At 31.0% G+C, this 24,655-nt stretch overlaps 3 protein-coding genes across 3 annotated transcripts in view; 2 read left to right on the top strand and 1 right to left on the bottom strand.

Moving 5' to 3' along the window:
- The window catches only part of LOC114170347 (protein ACCELERATED CELL DEATH 6-like), a 46,415-nt gene extending 41,952 nt beyond the window's left edge, over positions 1–4,463 (top strand). Inside the window, exon 4 of the mRNA XM_028055825.1 lies at positions 4,356–4,463. Coding sequence (XP_027911626.1) covers positions 4,356–4,463 — 108 coding nt within the window. The remainder of the gene's footprint in view (positions 1–4,355) is intronic.
- Positions 4,464–4,568: 105 nt separating this feature from the next.
- LOC114168738 (protein ACCELERATED CELL DEATH 6-like) lies at positions 4,569–7,137 on the bottom strand. Its single transcript, XM_028053650.1, has 3 exons — positions 6,305–7,137; positions 5,457–6,010; positions 4,569–5,320 (listed from the first exon to the last, which is right to left on the bottom strand). The coding sequence occupies exons 1-3, from the start codon at positions 7,080–7,082 to the stop codon at positions 4,670–4,672; spliced, it is 1,983 nt and encodes a 660-aa protein (XP_027909451.1). The 5' UTR covers positions 7,083–7,137; the 3' UTR covers positions 4,569–4,669.
- Positions 7,138–19,298: 12,161 nt separating this feature from the next.
- LOC114170349 (protein ACCELERATED CELL DEATH 6-like) lies at positions 19,299–21,757 on the top strand. The gene is made up of 3 exons (XM_028055827.1): positions 19,299–20,085; positions 20,407–20,960; positions 21,092–21,757. Exons 1-3 carry the CDS (start codon positions 19,299–19,301, stop codon positions 21,755–21,757), a joined length of 2,007 nt encoding a protein of 668 aa, XP_027911628.1.
- Positions 21,758–24,655: the final 2,898 nt, after the last annotated feature.

Here is a 24,655-nt window from a genome sequence, read left to right on the forward strand (position 1 = left end):
TGGCTATGTTATATGGAAGTTGGCAGAGACTTAGGCAATAATTGGAGTACATAATATAGTGTATGAGATATAAACTTAACTGTGGTATATTGTGACAAGGTAAGATTGAATTTGTGTTAGTTTCCTTATTTGAAATCTTGGGTCATGAATCTAAATGGTAGTAAAAGAAAAAGATTTGGTAGTAAGATTAAATCACCCAGGAGTTGATAGGTTAAACTGGTAAAGTTCACAGGTTGTGTTAGTATCTATTGAAAGTGTGCCACCGGAGTTGGAGAACCTAAACTAGTAATGATTGATGTATTGATGCAGCGTCTGGCGGCAGAGCGGGATCTGCCAGGCAATAGATACAAAAATAGTGGGCTCCTAGAACGCGTCCGCCTGGCGGCGAGGGTGGTCCCGCCAGGCGATGACTACAACGTCAGTGTTTCAGAGGTGCTACGCGACTGGCGGTACGCGTCCCCCACCAGGCGGTTTGAAAACAGGGTGCGCCTGGTGCCTAGGGTGTTGTGCCAAGCGATATGTTTGGGGCAAAGGTGATTGGCTCGTTTTAATGTGTTTGATCTACAAGGCTTCTATGATATCTCAAAGTTCGGCTTGCTGGTGTTCCTTGAGTTGTGGCTCAAAACGTATCCCTTGAGTTGTGGCTCGGGATAGGGGTTAAGCACGTGGTATTTCTTGAGTTGTGGCTTGGAATAACATCTCTTTAGTTGTGGATCAAGATGGCGGATGAACACGATGAACTCTTGAGTTGTGGCTCGAGTTGGCGAGTGTTGCCGATGTGAGTGTGCGGGTTATGGCTCGTACGACGGGTCTAGATAGATTGCCTTCCTTGGTATAAAACCAATGATTTTGGTAGTCTTGGGGCATTACAAACTATGTTCGTATTGGGAATTCCACCTGGCGTTACGGTGTGTGATCCGTAGCATGGTTTCTCACACATGCTTTATCGATTGTAGCCGATAGGTGTGGCAGCAAGACAGACATCTTGAGGTATTCACTAGAAGACGTAGAACACAGTTAATATGGTTGTGGCCATGTGGCATGGAATCAAAGGATGGAATTCCTTTGTTGTGATTGTGTGATATATATAAATGTGTTATATATATGTTTTATTCTGTTAGCTCACCCTATTTGCTTGTGTTTGCGATGATCGTGTACGCGGTACACGGGAGCAGATGATGTTGTAGGTGGATCTGGTGAGGCTTAGAGTCGGAGTGGGGCTAGACTGGGATTCTGATTTTTATTCAAAGTTTTTATTATGTTTTGGAACAGTTGTAATAATTTACATTATTAGACTTGAATTTTATTATGAAATTTTTGTTGAGTTATAGTAGAGGTTTTGAGAATAATTGTTACTATTATAAAGTTTTAAATTTCCAGCATTTTTGGAAAATGATGGTTTTAATAAATGAAGCTGATGTAATATTTCTTTACTTTATTAATTTAAATCCGTAATATCTGGTAGGGATGTTACATCAACTATGACGAAACCTTCAGTGTAGTGGTCAAGTCCAACACGATAAGAATTTTCCTATCCATTACAATACATTTAAATTGGGAGGTTAGGCAATTAGACATAAATAATGCATTCTTGAATGACAATCTCAAAGAAAATATGTTCATGCATCAACCTGAAGGATATACAGATTCAACCAAGCTTGACCACATATGCAAATTAAATAAGGCAATTTACAGACTGAAGTAAGCCCCAAGGGCTTGGTATGACAAGTTGAAAGACACTTTATTGAGATCGAGCTTTCAAAACACCAAGAGTGATTTGTTACTGTTTGGTCTTAGAGAAAATGATCATATCATACTCCTTCTCATATACGTTGATGACATAATAATTACAGGGAGCAAAAATAAGTATTTAGAGACTTTCATTACTCAATTAAACATTGCTTTCTCTCTTAAAGACCTTGGCTTTCTGCACTACTTCTTGGGAATTGAAGTACATAGAGTTGTGGGTGGAATGTACCTTAAACAAACAAAGTACATTAGAGATCTATTCAAGAAGTTTAATATGGAAAAAGCTTCATCTTGCCCTACACCAATGGTAATAGGAAAACAATTCACTGCTAAAGGAGAGCTTATTACTAACCCTAAACTATATAGATAGGCTATAGGTGCATTACAATATCTGACCAACACTCGACCAGACATAACATTTTATGTCAACAAACTCAACCAATATATGAGTTCCCCAAATATAGATCATTGGCAAGGAATAAAAGAATACTGAGATATCTCCATGGAACAACAAATTTTTGTCTTCATATCAAACCCTCAACCAATCTTGATATAGTTGGATTCTCTTATGCAAATTGGGCCACTAGCATAGATGATAGGAAATCTATAGTAGGGTAGTGTGTTTTCCCTGGATATAGACGGTACACGGTCAAGTACTGAGTTAGAATATAGAGCTTTAGCTGACCTAGCAGCAAAAGTAACTTGGATCATATCACTTCTAGATGAGCTGAATTTTCCTATGCCTAGAAAGCTGATTTTGTGGTGTGATAACTTGAGTGCTAAGGCACTGGCATCCAATCCAGTGATGCATGCTCGGTCTAAACATATTGAGATAAATGTTCACTACATTCGTGATCAAGTGCTTCAGAATCAAGTCACAATAACATGTGTGCTCACATGCATATCAAATTACAGATTGTTTAACCAAACCTCTCTCACACACAAGGTTCAACATCTTGAGAGAGGGAGTTAGAGAAAGTTACGATTCTAATTATTAGAATCAATACCAGAGATATTATGTCAATAATGTTATCCCAATATCCTTGATATTATGCCCGTGTATTATTTCTCATGCGTGCAACCATCATTATCAATTATTACCTATATTGTTTAATTATTTCTTGTATTCAATGATGACTTTATTATAAATATTATGATTGTACTGTATTGTGTTTATATAAACACAACATCTGCAATACAAAAGCACTGTAATATTTCTCCATTTTATCTTTCTTTATCATTCTCAAAACAAACGTTACTCTTCTTAGAAAGTTCCTAATTAAATTTATTTTGTGTTGTTGAAATATAGCTTTGATAGAAGTGATACTAAAGAAAAAACCAGAGCTAGTTTATTTAAGAGATGAAGATGAAGGTACTCCCTTTCATTATGCAGCATACATTGGTTATGCAGAAGGATTTCGTATACTTCCTTCAGCACAAATGTGTTACTAATCTTTACGTTCTCCTGAATCAAAAGGGCCAGAACATTCTTCATGTTGCTGCAAAGAATGGAAAAAGTAAAGTGGTAGAATATCTGTTGGGAAATTCAAAGATTGATGAATCTATTATAAATCAGAAAGACAACAATGGAAACACTCCATTGCATTTGGCTTCATTAAATTTATTTCCGAAAGTTCTATACCTTTTCACTCAAGATAAGAGGACTGATGTGAAGCTCTTGAATAACAACGATTTAACTGCTCAAGATATCATTGGTCTTGCTTTGAAAAATAAAACGACTATTAGAAAGGTAATGATCACTTATTAATATGTGTAGAATACATCAGAAGAATCAATCACAACTGAGGATTCTATCTGATGATGATGCATAACATAACATCTAATGTTAATTTCTACTTTCTTTTTCTAAGCTTCTTTATCTAATTTTTATGAAGTTTCTAGCAAGACGAGTGTTGAAAGAAGCAGGTGTGCCCTCGAAGGTGGATGATATGTTGCATTTTCGACAGCAACAAACACTGAAAATGGATTTGAGCTTGAAGGATCTGCTAAACACATTCTTAGTTGTGGCGACATTGATGGTGACAGTGACATTTGCAGCTGCTTTCACTGTGCCAGGAGGAGTATACAGTTCTGATGATCCAAACCCAAAAAAGAGAGGAATGGCAGTGTTGGGTGATAAAGCATTATTTTGGGTATTCACGACCTTCAACATGACAGCTATGTATAGCTCTGTGATTGCATGTGGACTTATGTTGATGGCATTGATTTTTGATCGTAAATTGGCAACAAGAGCAACTATCCTTGCAATGGGTTGTTTGGTTTTTGAGTTTTTAACAGTGCCAGTGGCATTCTTGGCTGCTGTAAGGTTAGTTGTGGCTAACAATTCTGCACTTGCCTATCTTATAACTGCCATTGGAGTCATGTACACTTCCATTATCTTGTCGGCTCTTTTTGCATTTTTTCCAATTGGAATTCGCCTTCTTTTCCTTCGTCAAGTTGGCAGATTCGTTCTTAAGATTCTGATTGCTTTAATAGATTATGATGAGAAGCCAGGAGATTCATCTCCTCCCTCAAAAAGAGAACAGGGAAAACGATGATTAATTAGAAGGGCATGCGTAACAAGATATTAAACTATATACTCAATCTTACATTTCTTTTTCCGAGTCAATTTGAGAATGAAAATTCCAAATTTAGAAGTCGTGCTTCGAGGAGTAATTTGCCTTCATGCAAATGAAACTTTGCGATCATGTTGATAATGGGTTGCCACAACATTAAACATTTTAAAATTATTATTTATGGAACAACGATCTTATATTCCGTAAATTAGAGCAAGATAATGTCAATCTATTATTCTCTTTCACATCACAACTTCAAATAACATGAAATATTAATTTTCATAATCAAAGTCGTAACATTTTCAACATATAGTTCAATCCACCTATTACACATGCTCTTTTGATTACACAAACTTGTCCTTATCCTTGATCGCTTTCTGATAAGATGAATCTTCTGGCTTATTGACGTAATTTAGTAGTGCAATTAAAATCCAAAGAACCGGTCCCTGAATAGGATGGAACGTAAGAAGATAAAATCCATATAGGCAAAAAGTCAAGAATAAAGTGCCAACTAGTGTTATAAAAACTAAAACCAATTTGAGTGAATAATTAGTGACTAAAACTAGAGTTACAGCACCCAAAAATACACTTGGCAAGAATGAAAAGGAAATAAACAAACACGCTGTTGCGAAGAAAGTTGCCTTATGTGTCAATTCAGAGTCAAAAGTTTGGGCCACCAACATCAGTGCACATGCAGCTGTGGAACTTAACATGCTTATTGTATTGTAGATGCAGAAGAACCAGAAAAGTGTTTTATGAGCCAGAACTGCCATTCCTCTATTTTCTGGATTTGGGTCATCAGAACTGTATACACCTCCTGGAACAGTCAAAAAAGCAGTAAATGTCACAGTCACAATCAAAGCGGCCGCAACTAAGAATGTGTTCGGATCTTTTAAATGCAAATTCCTTTTGGGTGATTGTTGGCGTTGAAAGTGCAACATGCGATTTAACTTTAAGGGTACGCGAGCTTTTACCAAAACCATGTTGGCTAGAAACTGCACGAAAATTAAAAAAGTTTAGACAAACTGAGAGAGGAGAAATTAGCATAAGAAGTTATGCATCATCAACCAATTGAATTGAAGTTCTGACTTTATACGAAATGAGAGAATAAGGGTGAATTATTAATCATACCTTTCGAACAGTCTTCTGAGTATCAAATTCCAAATCAATAATATCTCGAGCTGTTAAATCGTCGTTATTGGTGATATTCACGTTAATCCTCTCGTCTTGTGCAATAAAATATAGAACTCTTGGAAATAAGTTTATTGAAGCTAAATGCAATGGCGTGTTTCCATCATTATCTCTATGATTTATAGCACGCTGATCGATCTTCTGATTTCGCAACAGGTGTTGCACCACTTTAGTTTTTCCATTCTTCGCTGCAATATGAAGAATATTTTGACCTTTTCGATTGAGGAGATCATAAGGATTAGTGGGCAATTCATGTAGAAGGAATTCTTCCACCACCTCAACATGACCTCTTTTGCAAGCAAGATGAATAGGAAAATTGCCCTTTTTGTTCCGTTCTAAGAGACTTTGGTTTGATTTCTCTGATGAATTTTGTAACAATATACGAAATCCTTTAACATAACCAGTGTAAGCTGCATAATGAAAGGGAGTGCCCCCTTCTTCATCTCTCAGGTAAATTAGCTCCTCTCTTTTCCCTAATATCTTTCTTATTAGACCTTGAATTCGACCAAACAATGTAAATTAATTAAGATAGATATAAATATGTAATTAAATTAAACATTAAATGCTTTTTATGGTCATAACTCATCCAAATTGTGATATGTATACTAGTTAACTTTAGGTTTATGGTCATCATTTATCTAGCACAACTTACAAGTTTACTAACTAAATGTCGAAAAAATGCTTACGCAATATATAGTCATAAATGAAGAGACAGTTTTTTTTTTAAATAAATAAAAAGAATAATAAATAAATGAAGAGAGGTATAGTGTAAAGAATGAATGATATACCAGGATTCCTTTCAAGTATGGCTGCATGGAGTGGAGAGTTTCCGAAACACTGTGGAAGTGGTTGATCCGCAGGAAAGGGAATTTGTAACAGAAGATTCAAAATTTTCACATTTGGACTCATAACTGACAAGAATAGTGGTGATCTACTTGACTTGTTCAAACAATGAACCACATCCTTATCTGCCTTTAAAATCTTTTTCACCACACCAACATCCCCACTGTACACAGCTTCATGCAAAGGAGTGTTCTCATACTTATTCTTTTCTCTTGTTATCTCTTTATCTTTCAAACAATCATGTTTTGACTTCTCTATGGCATACTGAGACAGAATAAGCTTTACTGTAGTCAAGTTCTTGGAGCTCACAGCAACATGAAGTGCAGTATCACCTCTCACATTTCTCTTAATAAGAAGCTCAGGAAAGTGACAACAAATCAACTCTGCAATCTCTTCACTCCCAAAATATGCTGCCACGTGAAGCAGTGAATCACCTGCCCCTGTTACCTGATCAAAGATATCAGACAAAGGCACTTTCCGTTTTGCTAATTCTTTCCCCAACACATCAACAAAGTTATCCACATCCCCTTTTTCAACAGCATCATACAACTCAAAAATCACCACATTTTTCTCCCCAACAAGTTCCTTATGCAGTAGCGGTGAAGCTGCATCTTGTGTACTTGAGAATTGTGTATTCTTCATCTCCTCCATCTTTTCGCTGCATCTCTTTTTCCGGCTTGCGTCATCTGAGTAGATAGAAATCTGCAAATGATCATAATCCATGATTATGTGGTGCTAAGGCGAAAGCAATAATAAGCTATGAATTGTATAATTAAATATTTGCTTGGAGCATTGATGGGGTTCATATGTCTATATATATATATATATATATATATATATATATATATATATATATATATATAATAGTAATCCCGGGTTGACTTGAAATCAAACTTGTAAACCTTTCTATGCATTGGCCACCTTTAAATCCTATTATGTTTTATTTTGGACAATAATACTTTACACTCAAAATATTTTTACTTTCATTATTTGATATACTTTTTATTTTCACTTTTATATAAATACAAAAATTGTAAAATGGTAATTATTAATATCAAATAATCTTTTTTCCATTTTGTTTCTCATGCCATATCTAAAAACATTTTTGTGGTGGAGAGTAGCATAATTCAAAATCACCTCCTCTATTGTCCGAATGATGATATAAAGACCAAGACTTCGTAAAAGAATGTATTTAAACAAAATAATATATATATATATATATATATATATATATATATAATATACACTTTTTATACTATATATATAAATAATTTTTCGGAGCACTGTTTGGTTTATATTTATATAATAATAATCCCTGGTTAACTTGAAGTCAAATTTCTAAACCTTTCTATCCATTGGTACCCTTAAATCATTATGTTTTATTTTGGACAATAATACTTTACACTTAAATATATATATATATATATATATATATATATATATATATATATATATAATATAATATACACTTTTATACTATATATATAAATAATTTTTCGGAGCTGTTTGGTTTATATTTATATAATAATAATCCCTGGTTAACTTGAAGTCAAATTTCTAAATCTTTCTATCCATTGGTTGTAACCCTTAAATCATTATGTTTTATTTTGTACAATAATACTTTACACTTAAATATATATATATATATATATATATATATATAAAATACACTTTTTGTATATTTTTTTAGTGAAATCTCTTCCTTTTAATGAATTTCTTTATCAATAAATTTAAACTTGAAAACTTCCTTAAATTATCAAGATCAACGTCATTTTTCTTTAAAGTGAAAGGATTTTTTTATAAGGGTTAAATATGGTTTTGTTTCTTTAACTTTTAATAAATTTTGAAATTAGTCTATTTCGAAATTTTGAATTAATTTAGTCATTCATCTTTCGAAATATGTGGATTTAGTCCTTTTAATCAAATTTTGTTAAATTTATTTGACATTTTAAGCGCATTTCATAATAGTATTTGACTTAACATTAAAACAAAAATGTGTCAAACAGTATACACAATTGAAACACAATCATGAAATGCGTACGAAACATCAAATAAACCTAACAAAATTTGATTAAAATGACTAAATCTACATATTTCGAAAGATAAATAACAAATTGGTCCAAAATTTTGAAATGGACTAATTTTAAAATTCACTTAAAGTTAAGGAACCAAAAACATAGTTAACCCTTTTTATAATGACTACCTCTTTTTTATACTTTTCAAATTAAAATTTTAATTTCTATTTATTACTAAATAAATATTTCTTAAATAATGTAATAAACAAATTATTATTACACATATTTTTAATTTTCCGACTAAATATACATATACGTGTTCTAGATAAAATAATAATGTTCTAAATGTGTGGGATAAAATTGTCCTACCAAATAAAACAAATAGACTAATTTTGGTAAAAAGAGAAGAAAAACAGTAAATATGTATGTGATTTGTGTATGGAAAGATGCGTAGATATAGTAATTGATTAGGAAAGATATAGTTGATTATTAAAGATAAGAAGTGATAGGTATTGAAAAGGAGCAATTGGATTGAGAATGAGATTGATTATCATGTTTTGTTTGTTCATTCTTTTGGTCCATATACTAAATGATGTATCATGGTTTGCGTCAAGGTAACGGTGGTAGTTGAAATTGGAAACTAGCATTAGACGTGTGGAAAATGAGCAATGTTCTGAAGGAGGGATTTGGAATGTGGGTTTTGGAAGGGACGAAGGAAAGGAGCGCGATTTGACGCGAGGTGTGGCGGGAAGAGAATAGAGCGGTGGCGGTAAAGGAGGGTGAAAGAGAACATCCGCGTAGTGGACCTAAAGAGTAAGATATCAAATAAACTAATTTTTATGGATATTATTCGAATTTGTCTTAGTTTTGATGGAGAATTTATTTTAAATAAATTATAAATCTTTGATTTTTTTTAATTTGGTATGTGGATGAGTCTAGAGATCTATATATCGGTTTCATCTAGGGATGGCAATGGGGCGGGGCGGGTACGGGTATCATGATCTCATCCCCATTCCCATAATAAAAATTCATCCTCATCCCCATCCCCAAACCCAACGGGTATACAACTTTTGACCCATCTCCATCCCCACCGGATAACGGGTATTTTCTTATACCCATACCCATACCCATTTTTTTATTGTTCCATATATTAATTAAATATTTTTTATAAAAAAAATTTAAAAATTACACCAACGGAATCATGATACTATCAAAATATTCAATATTAAAATAACATACTCTTTTTGATTTTCATGATGTCAAATATTAAGAAAAATATTATAATAGTATAAATCTCAAATTAAAGTATCAAATAACAACTAAATAAAATTCAAATAATTATATAAAAGCTAAAAAATTACACATTACTAAAATTTTATAATAACCAAAATATTTATTAATTTTACAAATGATCAGTGGTTTCATTTGCATTCGATCCACCTACACATAGAAAAAAAATGAAAAATTAGATATGATATAATAATTGAAATTGAAAATTTTAATTACTAGAATATAATGTACCTTCTTCATCAGATTCATTTTCACTCATGAGAACATCTTTTCCTTTTAATTTTTTAACACCTAAAAAACACCAAATGTAGAATATTAGATGACAATTCACAAAAAATACAAACAAAAAATATTAATAAATTTGAGTAACTTACCTAGATGGTTTGAGTTCCATATCCAACTTCTTGTACACATCAAAGCCTCTATAGTAAATAATTAAACATTATCATGAAACAAAAAATAAATAATAAATAAAATTATCATAAAGGAGTAAAGATAATTAAATGTGTGACCCAAATTTGAGAATATCCATTTGAACATAACATAACGGAAAAAAAAATGTATAATTAAGATTATGATAAAAGGAAAAGTACCTTGAAGATCTGCTTAAACCTTAAAGAACAAGCCAAACAATTAAAAGAGAGTAAAAAAGTGTATAACCAAAGTAACAAAAAGAAGAGCTACAAAATAAGAGTCAAACATTTTCATGAAAATAAATAAATAAATAAAGATAATCAAATGTGTAACCTAAAAATTATTTCATAGAATGAAATTGAGGAACACCTATTTGAACATAACCATGTACAGAGAGTAAAAATTATGTAATAAGAAGAAGAAAAATTACCTTCAAAATTAAATCTTGAAAAACAAAGCAGACAATTGAGAGAGTAAACAAAGTGTATAACAAAAAACAAAGAGAATGAGAAATATGTTATATATATATATATATATATATATATATATTATATTATATTATATTATATATTATATTACTATGTATATATATATTATATGTGTGGATATCTTATGTTTATATATATATATATATAATTATTTATATATATTATATTATATTATATATTATATTATTATTACTATGTATATATATTATATGTGTGGATATCTTATGTTTATATATATATATATATATATATATATATATATATATTTATATATATTTTTATAGATATATATTTATTTTAAGTATATATTATATTATATTATATAATAATATAAATATAATAATATATATTATATTATTATGTATATATATTATATGTATATGCGTAGATATTTTATGCTTTTATATATATATATATATATATATATATATATTTCTTTTAAATTTTTATAAATTTGTCATGTTATAAATTTGTTTATAAAAGATCTCACTAGTTAAGTGATTAATTTGTTTTATACGTATATATTATATATATTATATTATATTATTATGTATATATATTATATGTATATTATATTATATTATATTATATTATATTATATTACATTACATGTATATGTGTAAATATATATATATATATATATATATATATATATAAAAAAAAGTATATTTTATTTATATGTATATATACTATATTATATTATATTATATTATATTATATTTTATGTGTAAATATATTATTTATTTATATATATTTTTTAGATTATTTAATAAATTATAAATAGTTTAGTAATTTAAGCGGGGACGGGTATTTGGGCGGGTATATATATATCCCCATCCCCATCCCCATCCCCAGTTGAAAATTTCGGGTATTACCCATACCCATACCCATACCCAGTCAAAGCGGGGATTCCCCGTCAAAACGGGGACGGGTTCGGGTGATACCCACGGGCACGGGTTTATTTGCCATCTCTAGTTTCATCCATGTCTTCATACTTGTCATAATATTTGTTTCCGTTTAAATTATTAAAATATTTATAGTCAATTAAGTAAACTTATATATATATATATATATATATATATATATATATATTAATTTTTTCTAATTGTTTTGGTGTGTCATAAAATTCATTCAGATCTCTAATATATTTCTCATCTTATCATAATATTTACGCAATTTTGTTCAATATATGTCAATTAAATATTTTTTATGTCTCATATTTAATTATTTCTTTTCTTTTTTGTAATATTTTTTATTTATTGTATATTTTTCTTTTACATGAAATTTTTTATCACTCTCAATTGTTCAATAACATAAACCTTTCATTTACTAGGTAATATAAAAAAAATTATTTTTTTTACTCTACTATTATTATTATTTTTATTTCATTTAAAGAACTATTTTGTTTCGCTAAAACAATTTTCAATATTTTTCAATCATTGACTATGTTGATATTTGAAAAGTTTTCGTACATATTTAATGTATTTTTCATTTTATCACACCCTCAATTATACATTTGTTTTCATTTGTACGATTTCTTTCAATAGTCTCTCAAATTGTTTCTAAGACATACATTTAATAATTTTTTAATATTTTAATTTGTTGTATATATGTAGAATATTATTTTTATATATTTTATATAATTATTTTTTATTTTCTAACTCATTATCATACTGTAATCTTGTTAATATAATTGTATAAATCATTTTTTCTTATAATATAAAAATTTAATATAATTGCCATGAATTTCTTTTTATCACCATTCAACATATATTGAAGTTCCAAAGATACAATATCTATGTTAAAATTTTATTATTATTAGTTTAATATATGTTCTTTTGCATGATTTTGATCAAATGATGTATTATAACTTTTATTAATGTATAAAAAAGAGATTCATTAGAATTTAAAAAATTGAAGTAAACAAACCTTTAAAATATATTTTAATTTGAATATTTGTTTTCCTTTTATAGTTTTTAAACAATATTTTTAAATGTTATCAACTAGGTTTCATTAATATTTGCAAATTTAATAAATATTTTGATTCTTATGAAAATTATTTGGTATTCTAATTTCAAATGTATATAATTATAATTTATTTTTAAATATTTGATATAAAAAAAACTACCCTCCTCTTAATATTGAATATTTGATAATATTATGTTATTTATCATACTTTTTTTTATAAAAATTAATTAATTAATATTGAAAAGTAAGAAAACGAGTACGAGTATGGATACAAGTATATAGTCGTTATCAGGTAGGGATAAGGATGAGACAAAATTTTAATACTTGTTGGATTTGGGTATGGAGATGAGGATAAATTTTTTCAATGGGGATGAGTGTTCAAAAGAATACAATTAAATAAACTAATACATATAATTAAATATTATTAGTGAAGTTCACCAAAAGAGAAAATAAATTTATATTAGCTTACATAATTTATTTGAACTAAATATAAACAAAATAAAGTAAATTTTGGTAAATATATGTTTATGTTCATATTAAATAGCTATGTAAATTATTCTTTTAAAGAAACATACTTCGTAAATAAATTTGGTAAATATATGTTTATGTTAATATGTACGAGAGGATGACAGATAATTTATATTTGGGATTAAAAGCTTTTTGTATGTAACTTTAAGGTTTTTGGTTTCATAATTTTTAATGAAAATTGAAATTAATTTCTTTTTAAAATTATAGTTTAATTTAGTCTTGTAACACCCCATTTAAATAAATACGTTAATTTAAATGAAATGCCACACAAATGGAATGTAAGAGACAAGTCCTGGAGTATAACACTACTCCATACAATATCCAGAATTTGTTAGAAAAAACCAAGGCACATCACGATGCCAGATACAAACAAAATACAAAGTTCAACAATACTCAAATTGAAGTTTAAAGGACAAGCAAATACATGGGTCATAGTCCTATAATAAAGTCCAAAGCAGTAGAATCCAACCCAGGTGGATTACACAGCAGAACCATCGCCTCCCTGTTGACCACGGGTGTTTCTCGCATCTACTCACATCAATAGATTGATGATCATCGCAAAAAGAGAAAATCAAACATACAGGACATGCAACAAACAACAGAAGGGTAAGCTAGAGTCGAAAAATAGTTTTATCATGAAATCATATACACTTTCACAGTCAATTATACTTACATCACCCAAGCATTTTTTGACCTTCCAAACAATACACTAGGACTCGATACGACTCATCCGGATACGTATAATTTAGTCGGATGATTGCACTTGTGGTGGATTTCCCTGCTCACCCCCGAGCTAAGTGTTACAATGTCTCAATCCCTCACACACAAGGTTAGCCCTTAATGAGTTTCAGGCCTCCTGCTACTCTCACCACAAGAGTCAGTCCGCTCTATGTGAGACTAACTGACTCCTTAGAGCGTAAAGATGCAACCTTACCTTGAATTCTTACTAAATTATATAGATGGGGCACCACCATGAACTCTCACTAACAGGGGTCATGGAATTACGTCCTGACTAACTAGGGCACCACCATGAAATCTCACCTAGAGATTTAAGGAATTACGTCCTAACTGCATACCAATTTATGTTTCACCAACCAAATAAGTATTTCTCATGCATACCAATCCCATGCCACACTTTATAACCAACCTTCATTCATATCCCATATCAGATCCATACCAAACTCATCATATTCAATCCTTGAAGCAATCCCATACATGCACATTATGCATTTCATGCCTTTAACAGATCAATTCATCCAAAAATATAGTAAGCACACAAGGACAACGGAGAAAAACAAAAACCTGGTGCACTCTCTCCCAGCTCCTCGCTCAAGCAGAGGAGTCTCGCTCAGGCAAGAGGGTCTCTCACTCAGGCGAGCTCCATTCGCCCAAGCGAGGGCTCGAAGAGGGGAATAGTGGCGCTGTCACGCACTCTCGCTTAGGCGAGGACTCGCCTGAGCGAGATGTGCTCTCGCTCAAAACTGGAGCTCGTTGCCTGAGCGACAGCTCGCACAACCAAAATGGGCGAGTACTGCTAATCTCGCCTAGGCGAGACAAGCTCGCTTAGGCGAGAAGACCAGAACCCTCCACTGTTCGCGTACGCACAGCTCAATCATTTAGCCACACCAACACACAGTCCATATTCATATCATCAGAACTTCACTCAAGCATACAAAATCATGAAAAGGCAGCAGAACTCATCAAATACAACTTAAAATGCGAAACCCTAACTTCCCTTACCTGGAAATTAGCTAGCAAGGCTTCGACACTTGACAATATAACCCAACAGCTCTAAGAGTAGATTCGAAAGCTGGAAAACAGTGGAACAGTTTCAAAACGAGCTCACTCAGACAACATTTTAGTTGGAAACATGAGGGGTTGACTGAATGGAGAAGTACAGATTGAAAATGACTTACGTGGAGCAAGAGGGCGGGATTGAGCTGACTTAAAGAGGACCAAGTGCTAAACCCTAGCAGAGCCTTTTGTAAAAAAAATAAGGTGGTTAAGAAAAAGTTGTTTGCAAGTGAGTGCAGAATGGGGGATCTTGGCTGCTTTAAAGGCCTTGGCACCCTATGGGCCAGCCATTATTAGGCCCATCTGTTTAGGATATACCCTTAATACTTAGGGCAGAAAAGGAATAGAAATAAAGTAGGTCTTACAAGTCTCCTAACTTTAGAAATACCTAGATTTAGTTCTTTTAATCAAATGTTTTTAAGTTTATTTGATATTTCATGTAAATGATTTTTATTTAGAAATATCGATTTTAACTTTAGTAATTTTCATGGTGTTTCATTTTATAAGTAGGACTTTATAAGTATCTAGGAGAGTCTAATTAACAAGTTTAAACCTTGTTCATCAGAAATTATGTTTACATGTTTTAGATAAAATAATAATGTTCTAAATGTGTGGGATAAAATTGTCCTACAAAATAAAATAAATAGACTAATTTTGGTAAAAAGGAGAAGAAAAACAGTAAGTATGTATGTGATTTGTGTATGGAAAGATGCGTAGATATAGTAATTGATTAGGAATGATTTAGTTGATTATTAAAGATAAGAAGTGGTGGGTATTGAAAAGGAGTAATTGGATTGAGAATGAGATTGATAATCATGTTTTGTTTGTTTATTCTTTTGGTCCATATACTACATGATGTATCATGGTTTGCGTTAAGGTAACGGTGGTAGTTGAAATTGGAAACTAGCATTAGACGTGTGGAAAATGAGTAATGTTGTGAAGGAGGGTTTTGGAAGAGACGAAGGAAAGGAGCGCGATTTGATGTGAGAAGGTGTGGCTGGAAGAGAATAGTCTTGGCGGTAAAGGAGAACGAAGGAGAGGATCCGTGTAGATATTGTGTTTGAAAATTTCCTATGTGAATAAATACAAGAACAAAAATTAATTTCCTTATGATGCCTTTGATTTAGTGACATTCTTGAAATGTATGTACAAGATTGTGAGTTTTTATCTATTTATTTTTAGTATTTAGAAAAAACTCAAAGGGATTTTATGTGAATGAGGGGTATTTTTTTTTAAGCAGAGAAAATTTGTATTTCCTAAAGTTCACGTAGATAGCTCCTAATCTAAGAAATATACGAGGAGAGACTTATATTCCATTTTGAGGGTAGAGAAGAGCCTTAGTTTGCTTAAGAAAAAAATTCTTTTGATGGAATGTGAGACAGGATGAAAAAAAACATTGTCTAAATGCATTTCATGTTTACAATCTAAGTCTAGAACAATGTTTCATGAACTCTATACGCCTTACTTGTTGCTTCAATCCCTTGAAAATAAGGGGCTTGGCAAGGTCAGAAAAAAACAACTTTTCTAGGAAATAAAGACCCCTATTTAGAGAGGGGAAAAAATAATTCTTTTGTAGAGAATGACACTTAACCTAAAAGGAGAGAATGTAGAGATATATTTTGAAAGTTGGGGGCATTCATATTTATTCTTATTTTAGTAATCTGAATGTTACGGAGTATCGAGCTCCCTTATTCATGAGGGTTGTGTGTAATGTATTCTTAACTCTGTATGAATTTCACTATTCATTATAATTCTTTTCCATCACTCTTGTGATATATTTTTGTTTTAACTGCATATTTCAGATTGATTGCATATCTAGGAGTCCTTGCTCATTGATACATAGTGACTATTTTAATAACCAATAATTTTTTATTTTGTAAATTGGTATATAAATTGGTTACTATAGTGACTAATAATTTTTGATAACTAAAATTAATTGTTAATGAATTATTTTCTTATAACAGATTTTTAAATGTGGCTTTATTATAATATATTTTTCTTCTAATAATTATGTCTCCCAATCTTTTATTAGATTGTGATAAATTATTTTTTAATATATTTAAAAAAAAGTATATTGATGAGCAATAACATAATAGATTCATTTTGTAAAAGTTAAAAAGATTCATGAGATAAAAAACTATATATGAACATAAAAACAAGATAAATTATACTTCTTCATTGTTTTATAGGAGAGTCATTCTTTAAAGCGTTATAATGATTCAATCAAATGATCAAATAATTATATTATTTTGACCTTTCTAAAATCTTTAATTAAATCCACCATTGGACATGTTTAGTTGGCTAAAAGTAACCGTGCATGTGCATAGAGTAGTAAAATTCAATCACAACGCATTATATACATTTGATTTAATTTGTGTTAGATATGAATTCTAGGTCACTTTTAATTGAACTAGTGCACTTGCTGGAATGCTTGATCCTGAACCATGAGGTTATCATGTGGTAGCAGATGAGATCTCACAAAGCAGCTAGCTCGGCGTAAGTGGTGAGAGTGTGACGATGACAGTTAGAGTATTTATGTCGCTGGAGTCAGAATCTTCATATCTCATAAGTGGATTTCGTTGTTAGTGTGGTCGCGAGCGAGATCTTACAGTGCTTACTCTGCATAAGTGAGTAGTATGGCGGTGACAATTCGTGTTGCTTCATGGCAGTGCTTGCTCTACATAGTAGATGCCTAAATACTAAGTTAATTTGTTAGGTGTTCCTTTAGTACCATTTTCAAATTAGGAGTTTTGTTCTCCTTCTGGGTGGATAATTTAAATAATGCCATGTGTAATAATGTTAGCCACGTTTTCAAATATCAAAAGTCTCTATGGTTGGTGAACCAAAGAACAAGGAGGTCATACGGTCGTGTGACGATGGCGGAAATCCGTTTCTCGAACTCGATTTTGCTGGCAGTGGAGGCGCAGAGGTCGACCTTGCGGTGAAGGAAGCAACAAAGGAAGCGAATCTGAAACACAACTTTCTTTGTGGTAAAGAGCTCCCCGATTGCTTTGAGAAGCTTGCGCTATTTTGATCCGACGAGCAAATTTCATTGTAGGTATCGTCGTGGACGAGAGATCTCAACCCTTGATAACTATTTTAATGATATAATATGATTTGTTCATATTTTAATCTTCAAGAAAATTATTAATTGAATGACCAAATTATTGATTTCAAACAAGGAAGTAAAAAATGAGCCTATTTATTTTATTTTGTAGGACAATTTTATCCAACACATATAGAACATTATTATTTTATCTAGCACATGTAAAGATAATTTATGATGAACAACGTTTAAACTTCTCCTGGATACTTAGTCCTACTTAATTAAACACCGTTAAAATTATTAAAATAAGTTAAAACCGATAAATTTCCAAATAAAACTTATTTACATAAGTTAAAATTAACATACTAAAGCTTATAAGCCCAAATATAAACTATACATTCCCCCCGGTAACTATGAACATAAACATATACTTACCACATTTATTTATGAAGTATATATTTTTAGAAGAATATTTTACATAGCTAATTTCATATCTAATTTTTTAATTATTAAAAAATTACTTATTTTTGTGGAAAAACCGTAATTAATTTATTTTAATTTATTTTGTTTCAAATAAGTTATGTAAGCTGATATAAAATTATTTTCAATATTATATTTTCCTTGTGAACTTCATTAATAATATTTAATTATATCTATCTAGTTTATTCAAATTGTACTTTTTCTTCTTCTATTTTACAGGACATACATTTTTTTTAGTTTAAAAATTTACTTCATGTGTTAGAATTATTCCTATTTTTTTAATAAAAATTAGGTTAATATATTATGAACAGGTATACTTTCATTGGTTACATAACTTATTAAAAATAATTTCTCTTTCAAACATGGACGTGTATATATATATATATATATATATATATATATATATATATATATATATATATATATATATATATATATATATATATATATATATATAAAATCATAGAATCAACAAAGAAATCAAGATTGTGAAGTTGAAACATTTTAATAAACTTGCCTGGCTGTCACAAACGAAGAGTATTTATCATCCTTCCAACAATAATGCCGTTTTAAATTTTATCATATTCAAGGTCTTCCCTTCTTCTAAGGTCATGGTATGGGAACTGAAATAAATAAAACTAGGATCAAATAAGCATTAACTATTCATGAATAAAATGGTTTAAAATTTTGAATTATGTCAACCAAGAATTCTATATACAAGGAATTATTTGACCTGCCATGTACATTCACACACACGGTTCTGATAATGGTAGATGCAAATTAATTACTTAAATCATCTGTAACATATATAATTTATTGACAGATTTATCACAAGTCACTTAATTTATATATACTCAGGTGTTGCAGGCTTGCATCTATTGTTACAACCTTAGCTTGATTGAGGTGTTAATCAATTATGATCATAACTCGTGATCATGTGCAAATTCCTATCGACTCAGATGATGCAAGTTGGACACAGAGATGCAGCAGAAGGATGAAGGAATTGAGGAAGAGGCAGTTCCAGAGTGAAAATGCAGCTTCACAACTTCTGCATAAGGATCTTGTTGGGAAGAAAAAAGTTATGGTTTCTGAGTTGTTTAACGCTGTTGCTGAAAATGGGAACGTGGATAACTTCGTTGACGTGTTGCAAAGAGTGTGTGAAGGGAGGAAAGTGCCTTTGAATGGTGTTTTTGATCAAGTTACCTGTGCTGGTGATTCACTTCTTCATGTGGCAGCTGATAAGGGGAGAGAACGCATTGTGGAGTTGATTTGCTGTCACTTTCCTGAACTTCTTATTAAGAGAAATGTGAGAGGTGATACTGCACTTCATGTTGCTGTGAGCTCCAAGAACTCAACCACAGTGAGGTTCATTCTCTCTCATTATGCCATTGAGAAAGCAAAACATGATGGAATGAGATATAATAAGGAGATTACAAGAGAAAAAAATAAGTATGAGAATACTCCTTTGCATGAAGCTGTGTACAGCGGGGATGTTGGTGTGGTGAAAGAGATTTTAACTGCAGATAAGGATGTGGTTCATTTTTTGAACAAGTCAAGGAGATCACCTCTGTATCTGGCTGCTGTGAATGGGAATGTGGAAATTCTTTATCTTCTGTTGGAAGTTCCATTCCCAACTCATCAACCTCTTCCACTCTGCCATGGAAACTCTCCACTTCATGCAGCCATTTTTGAAAGGAACCGAGGTATTATATTCCTTCTTTTCTCCAATTTTCTTTACATTACTGAGTATATAGTTAGATTGTTAGATTACTTTGTGTTGTTGATCCACATTAAGTAATGACTAAGACCAAGAGAAATTATTATATATATATGAAATCAGTTTTTGTAAAGTTGCAATCTTTATGTATTGAATGGTGGCAATATGATATACTTTTACATTTGTCATACAGTGTTCTATGCCACTGCTAAAAGTATTTACTAATCATCCTCAAAAGAAACATTATTCTTAGTTTGTCCTTAGAAAGTTCCTAATTAAATTTATTTTGTGTGTTGTTGAAATATAGCTTTGATAGAGGTGATATTAAAGAAAAAACCAGAGCTAGTTTATTTAAGAGATGAAGATGAAGGTACTCCCCTTCATTATGCAGCATACATTGGTTATGCAGAAGGATTTCGTATACTGTTAGAAAATTCCTTTCTGAAATCAGATCAAACTGTGTTGGAAGGGAACAAGAAGGGTCATCTTCCTATTCACCTTGCTTGCAAAAGGGGTCATCTTAAGGTGGTAAAAAAATTTCTTCAACACAAATGCGTTACTAATCTTTACGTTCTCCTTAATCAAAAGGGCCAGAACATTCTTCATGTTGCTGCAAAGAATGGAAAAAGTAAAGTGGTAGAATATCTGTTGGGAAATTCAAAGATTGATGAATCTATTATAAATCAGAAAGACAACAATGGAAACACTCCATTGCATTTGGCTTCATTAAATTTATTTCCTAAAGTTCTATACCTTTTCACTCAAGATAAGAGGACTGATGTGAAGCTTTTGAATAACAACGATTTAACTGCTCAAGATATCATTGGTCTGGCATTGAAAAGTAAAACGACGATTAGAAAGGTAATGATCAGCTATTAATATGTGTAGAATACATCTAAAGAATCAATCACAACTGAGGATTCTATCTGATGATGATGCATAACATAACATCTAATGTTAATTTCTACTTTCTTTTTGTAATTTTGATGAAGTTTCTAGCAAGACGAGTGTTGAAAGAAGCAGGTGTGCCCTCGAAGGTGAATGACATGTTGCATTTTCGACAGCAACAAATACTGAAAATGGATTTGAGCTTGAAGGATCTGTTAAACACATTCTTAGTTGTGGCGACATTGATGGTGACAGTGACATTTGCAGCTGCTTTCACTGTGCCAGGAGGAGTGTACAGTTCTGATGATCCAAACCCAAAAAAGAGAGGAATGGCAGTGTTGGGTGATAAAGCATTATTTTGGGTATTCACGACCTTCAACATGACAGCTATGTATAGCTCTGTGATTGCATGTGGACTTATGTTGATGGCATTGATTTTTTATCGTAAATTGGCAACAAGAGCAACTATCCTTGCAATGGGTTGTTTGGTTTTTGCGTTTTTAACAGTGCCAGTGGCATTCTTGGCTGCTGTAAGGTTAGTTGTGGCTAATAATTCTGCACTTGCCTATCTTATAACCGCCATTGGAGTCATGTACACTTCCATTATCTTGTCGGCTCTTTTTGCATTTTTTCCAATTGGAATTCGTCTTCTTTTCTTTCGTCATGTTGGCAGAATTGTTCTTCAGATTCTGATTGCATTAATAGATTATGATGAGAAGCCAAGAGATTCATCTTCTCCCTCAAAAAGAGAACAACAGGGAAAACGATGATTAATTAGAGGAGCATGTGTAACAGGATATTAAACTATATACTCATTCTTACATTTCTTTTTCCGAGTCAATTTGAGAATGAAAATTCCAAATTTAGAAGTCGTGCTTCCTTCAGTAATTTGCCTTCATGCAAATGAAACATTGGGATCGAAGCTTTGAAAAAGGTCTACTTCACTTAGTGAAGGTTATTCTGTGTGAATGTGCCATAGAGAAGTCAAAACATGATGGTTTGAAAGAGAAAGACATAACAAGAAAAGCAACTATGTGAATACTTCTTTTAGATGAAGCTGTCTAGTCTCTAGTAGTGGACATTTTGGTGTGGTTCAGGAGATTTTACATGCAGAGGAGCCTGTAAGACATTATCTGAACAGGTCTAGGTCTTCACCACTGTCATTGGAAATGTCAAAATTCTGAAACTTCTTTGCAAATTCCATTCCCTGCAGATTAACCACTTCCGCAGTATCTTAGGTTAGTTTTACTATTTGTTTAATAAAAGAAATTCCCATATTTTTATTTCTTTTTGTCAATTATAAAATGGGCCAAACTGAAAAATAAGTTAGACTGAGTCTAGTTCTAGCCCAAGTTAAAAAGGGGATGGAAATTATAGAAAAAAAATTGATTAAGTTTTAAGTTTATGTTAAATTTGAGAATTTTTAATTAAATTTTCATTATCTATTAACTATAAAACTTTTACGTTGTTCTAGTCCGTATTATTGATGAGATCGAACTTGTTATCGATACATTTTTAACAAAAATAAAAATGTATTTTTGTAATTTTATAATAATATAGTTCTATGCTTCTATAGTTTTATATTTCTATACTTCTATATTTCTATATTTATATAATTCTATAATTTGATAGTTTTATAATTATATTATTCTATTTTTCTATAATTATATAAATTTTTAAATAATTAAACAATAAAATAACATGTAAGAACAATCGAACAAGGTGACATTACAAGATAACAATCACATTAATCATTTAATAGTCACATCACCAAGTGTACAAAAACATTTAATAATTCAGAGACTCAAATGAAAAATATAAATTTATTAAGTACACAATAGACCATGAAAGTTTATTATGGACTCAATTGAAAATTTTCAAATTTATTAGGAACTTAAAACATAATTAAATCAAATTTTTTTAGTACTTGATCAATAAAAAAAATAATAGAGACTTAATTGAAAATACTCAAATTTATTATTTGATTTCTAAACACGTTATTCGGATTTAATTTGGTAACACTTACCATTTATTTGATGTTATGCAAAAGATGAACATTTGTTTGAAAAAAAAAAGATATTGGGCGATACGAAAGTGTTATTTATAGAAAAATCTTATAAGAGACAATTGAAGCAACTCCATGGAAATGCAAGCTAGAAGCTCCATGGATGCATGACTCTTGCGGAAGCAATGTGAATGAATAGGAAAAGTGTCTCGGTTTTAGGTATTGGTAAGGTGTTTGGTAAAGGTTTTCCTAAGAGAATTGTGGCCAACTCTAAGGAAGGAAGCTAGAGTGATTCAAAAGAGAATTCCACTTTAAGATGACCTCAACAAGAGGTGTACACCAATTTTGACAGTTTTTCATTTCTCAAATTCAAGCTAGAAATTACATGAGGTAGAGACCTCTACTTATAGGATCAAGTTGTTTTAAACCTAGATGAGCAAATCCTAAAAGTGTCATCTTGGAAAGCTTGGAGAGCAAGCTAGAAATCCTTAATGAGAGGTTGACATGTAACCCCTACATGCTCCACTTCTGTGCAGCAGATAAATCTATAAAATTTTACCATATGCAGCAAAAACATAAAATCTCTTAATTTTTCTAAATTTTATAATTTAGAGTTATACTAATTTGGAAAAAATATAATTAGAGTTCATGCCAATTTCACAAAAAGAATCCCTAAAATCATAAATAGGGTTCATACTAATTTGGAAAAAACTTATTTTGAGAGAAACATTGTAATGGGAGAATCATAAATCTAACATATATACTAACATGGTCTCATGAGAGATCCTCTGAGAATGCATTATTCAATCTCTTCTCATGTCTCTCTTCCTTAATTGATGTCTTTGTTTTCTCATTTTACTCTCACACTTTCTTGATGGCTTACTCTGATGACCAGAGTTAGAATCATATTCATTTTATTAATATATAAATTATATATACATATACATGTGTGTATATATATATATATATATATATATATATGTATATATATATATATATATATATATATCTTAATATAAATAATATATAAATATAATTTTTAAATATATATATATATATATATATATATATAATAAAATTTAAAATTTTTGGCAGAGATATGATTTTCATCTGTCATACGCAAGTATGCCCCTGTCTCTCCTAATGGTTACGAAAATAAACATCTCTCTTGTGACTCTTGTATATCTTGTGACCTAAAAGACCCTTTTTCCACTTACCTTAAATAGTGAGACAAAATATATTTAACTATGTTGGACATTTTTAATCACACAGCTTAGAGTCCAACCCAACACATCTCTTCCCTTACAACTATGTGAAATCAACCTCCATTCCAACAAACTTCAAACTTCTTCATTGATAGTATCTTAATCATCATATCGACATCATCTTCATCTATATTAATTTTATCTGACTCCAACATCTTAGCATCCAAAACTTTAAACTAAAAACATCTATTTTAAATTTAGAATAGAAAAAACAAGCCAGATACTGAAGTTAAGAGATTAATTAAAAATACACTTAAACTAAAATGAGATAAATACTTTTATCTGTATAACTTAATTCTTTCAGTAATTTGTTTTCTTTAAGTAATTAAAAAAAAATACAGTACCAATTTTTTTCCCTATAGGCCAAACAGAACATAAGTTTATGAGAAGCTCTACAA

This window comes from Vigna unguiculata, chromosome 11 (assembly GCF_004118075.2).
Source record: "Vigna unguiculata cultivar IT97K-499-35 chromosome 11, ASM411807v1, whole genome shotgun sequence".
Lineage (NCBI taxonomy): Eukaryota > Viridiplantae > Streptophyta > Magnoliopsida > Fabales > Fabaceae > Vigna > Vigna unguiculata.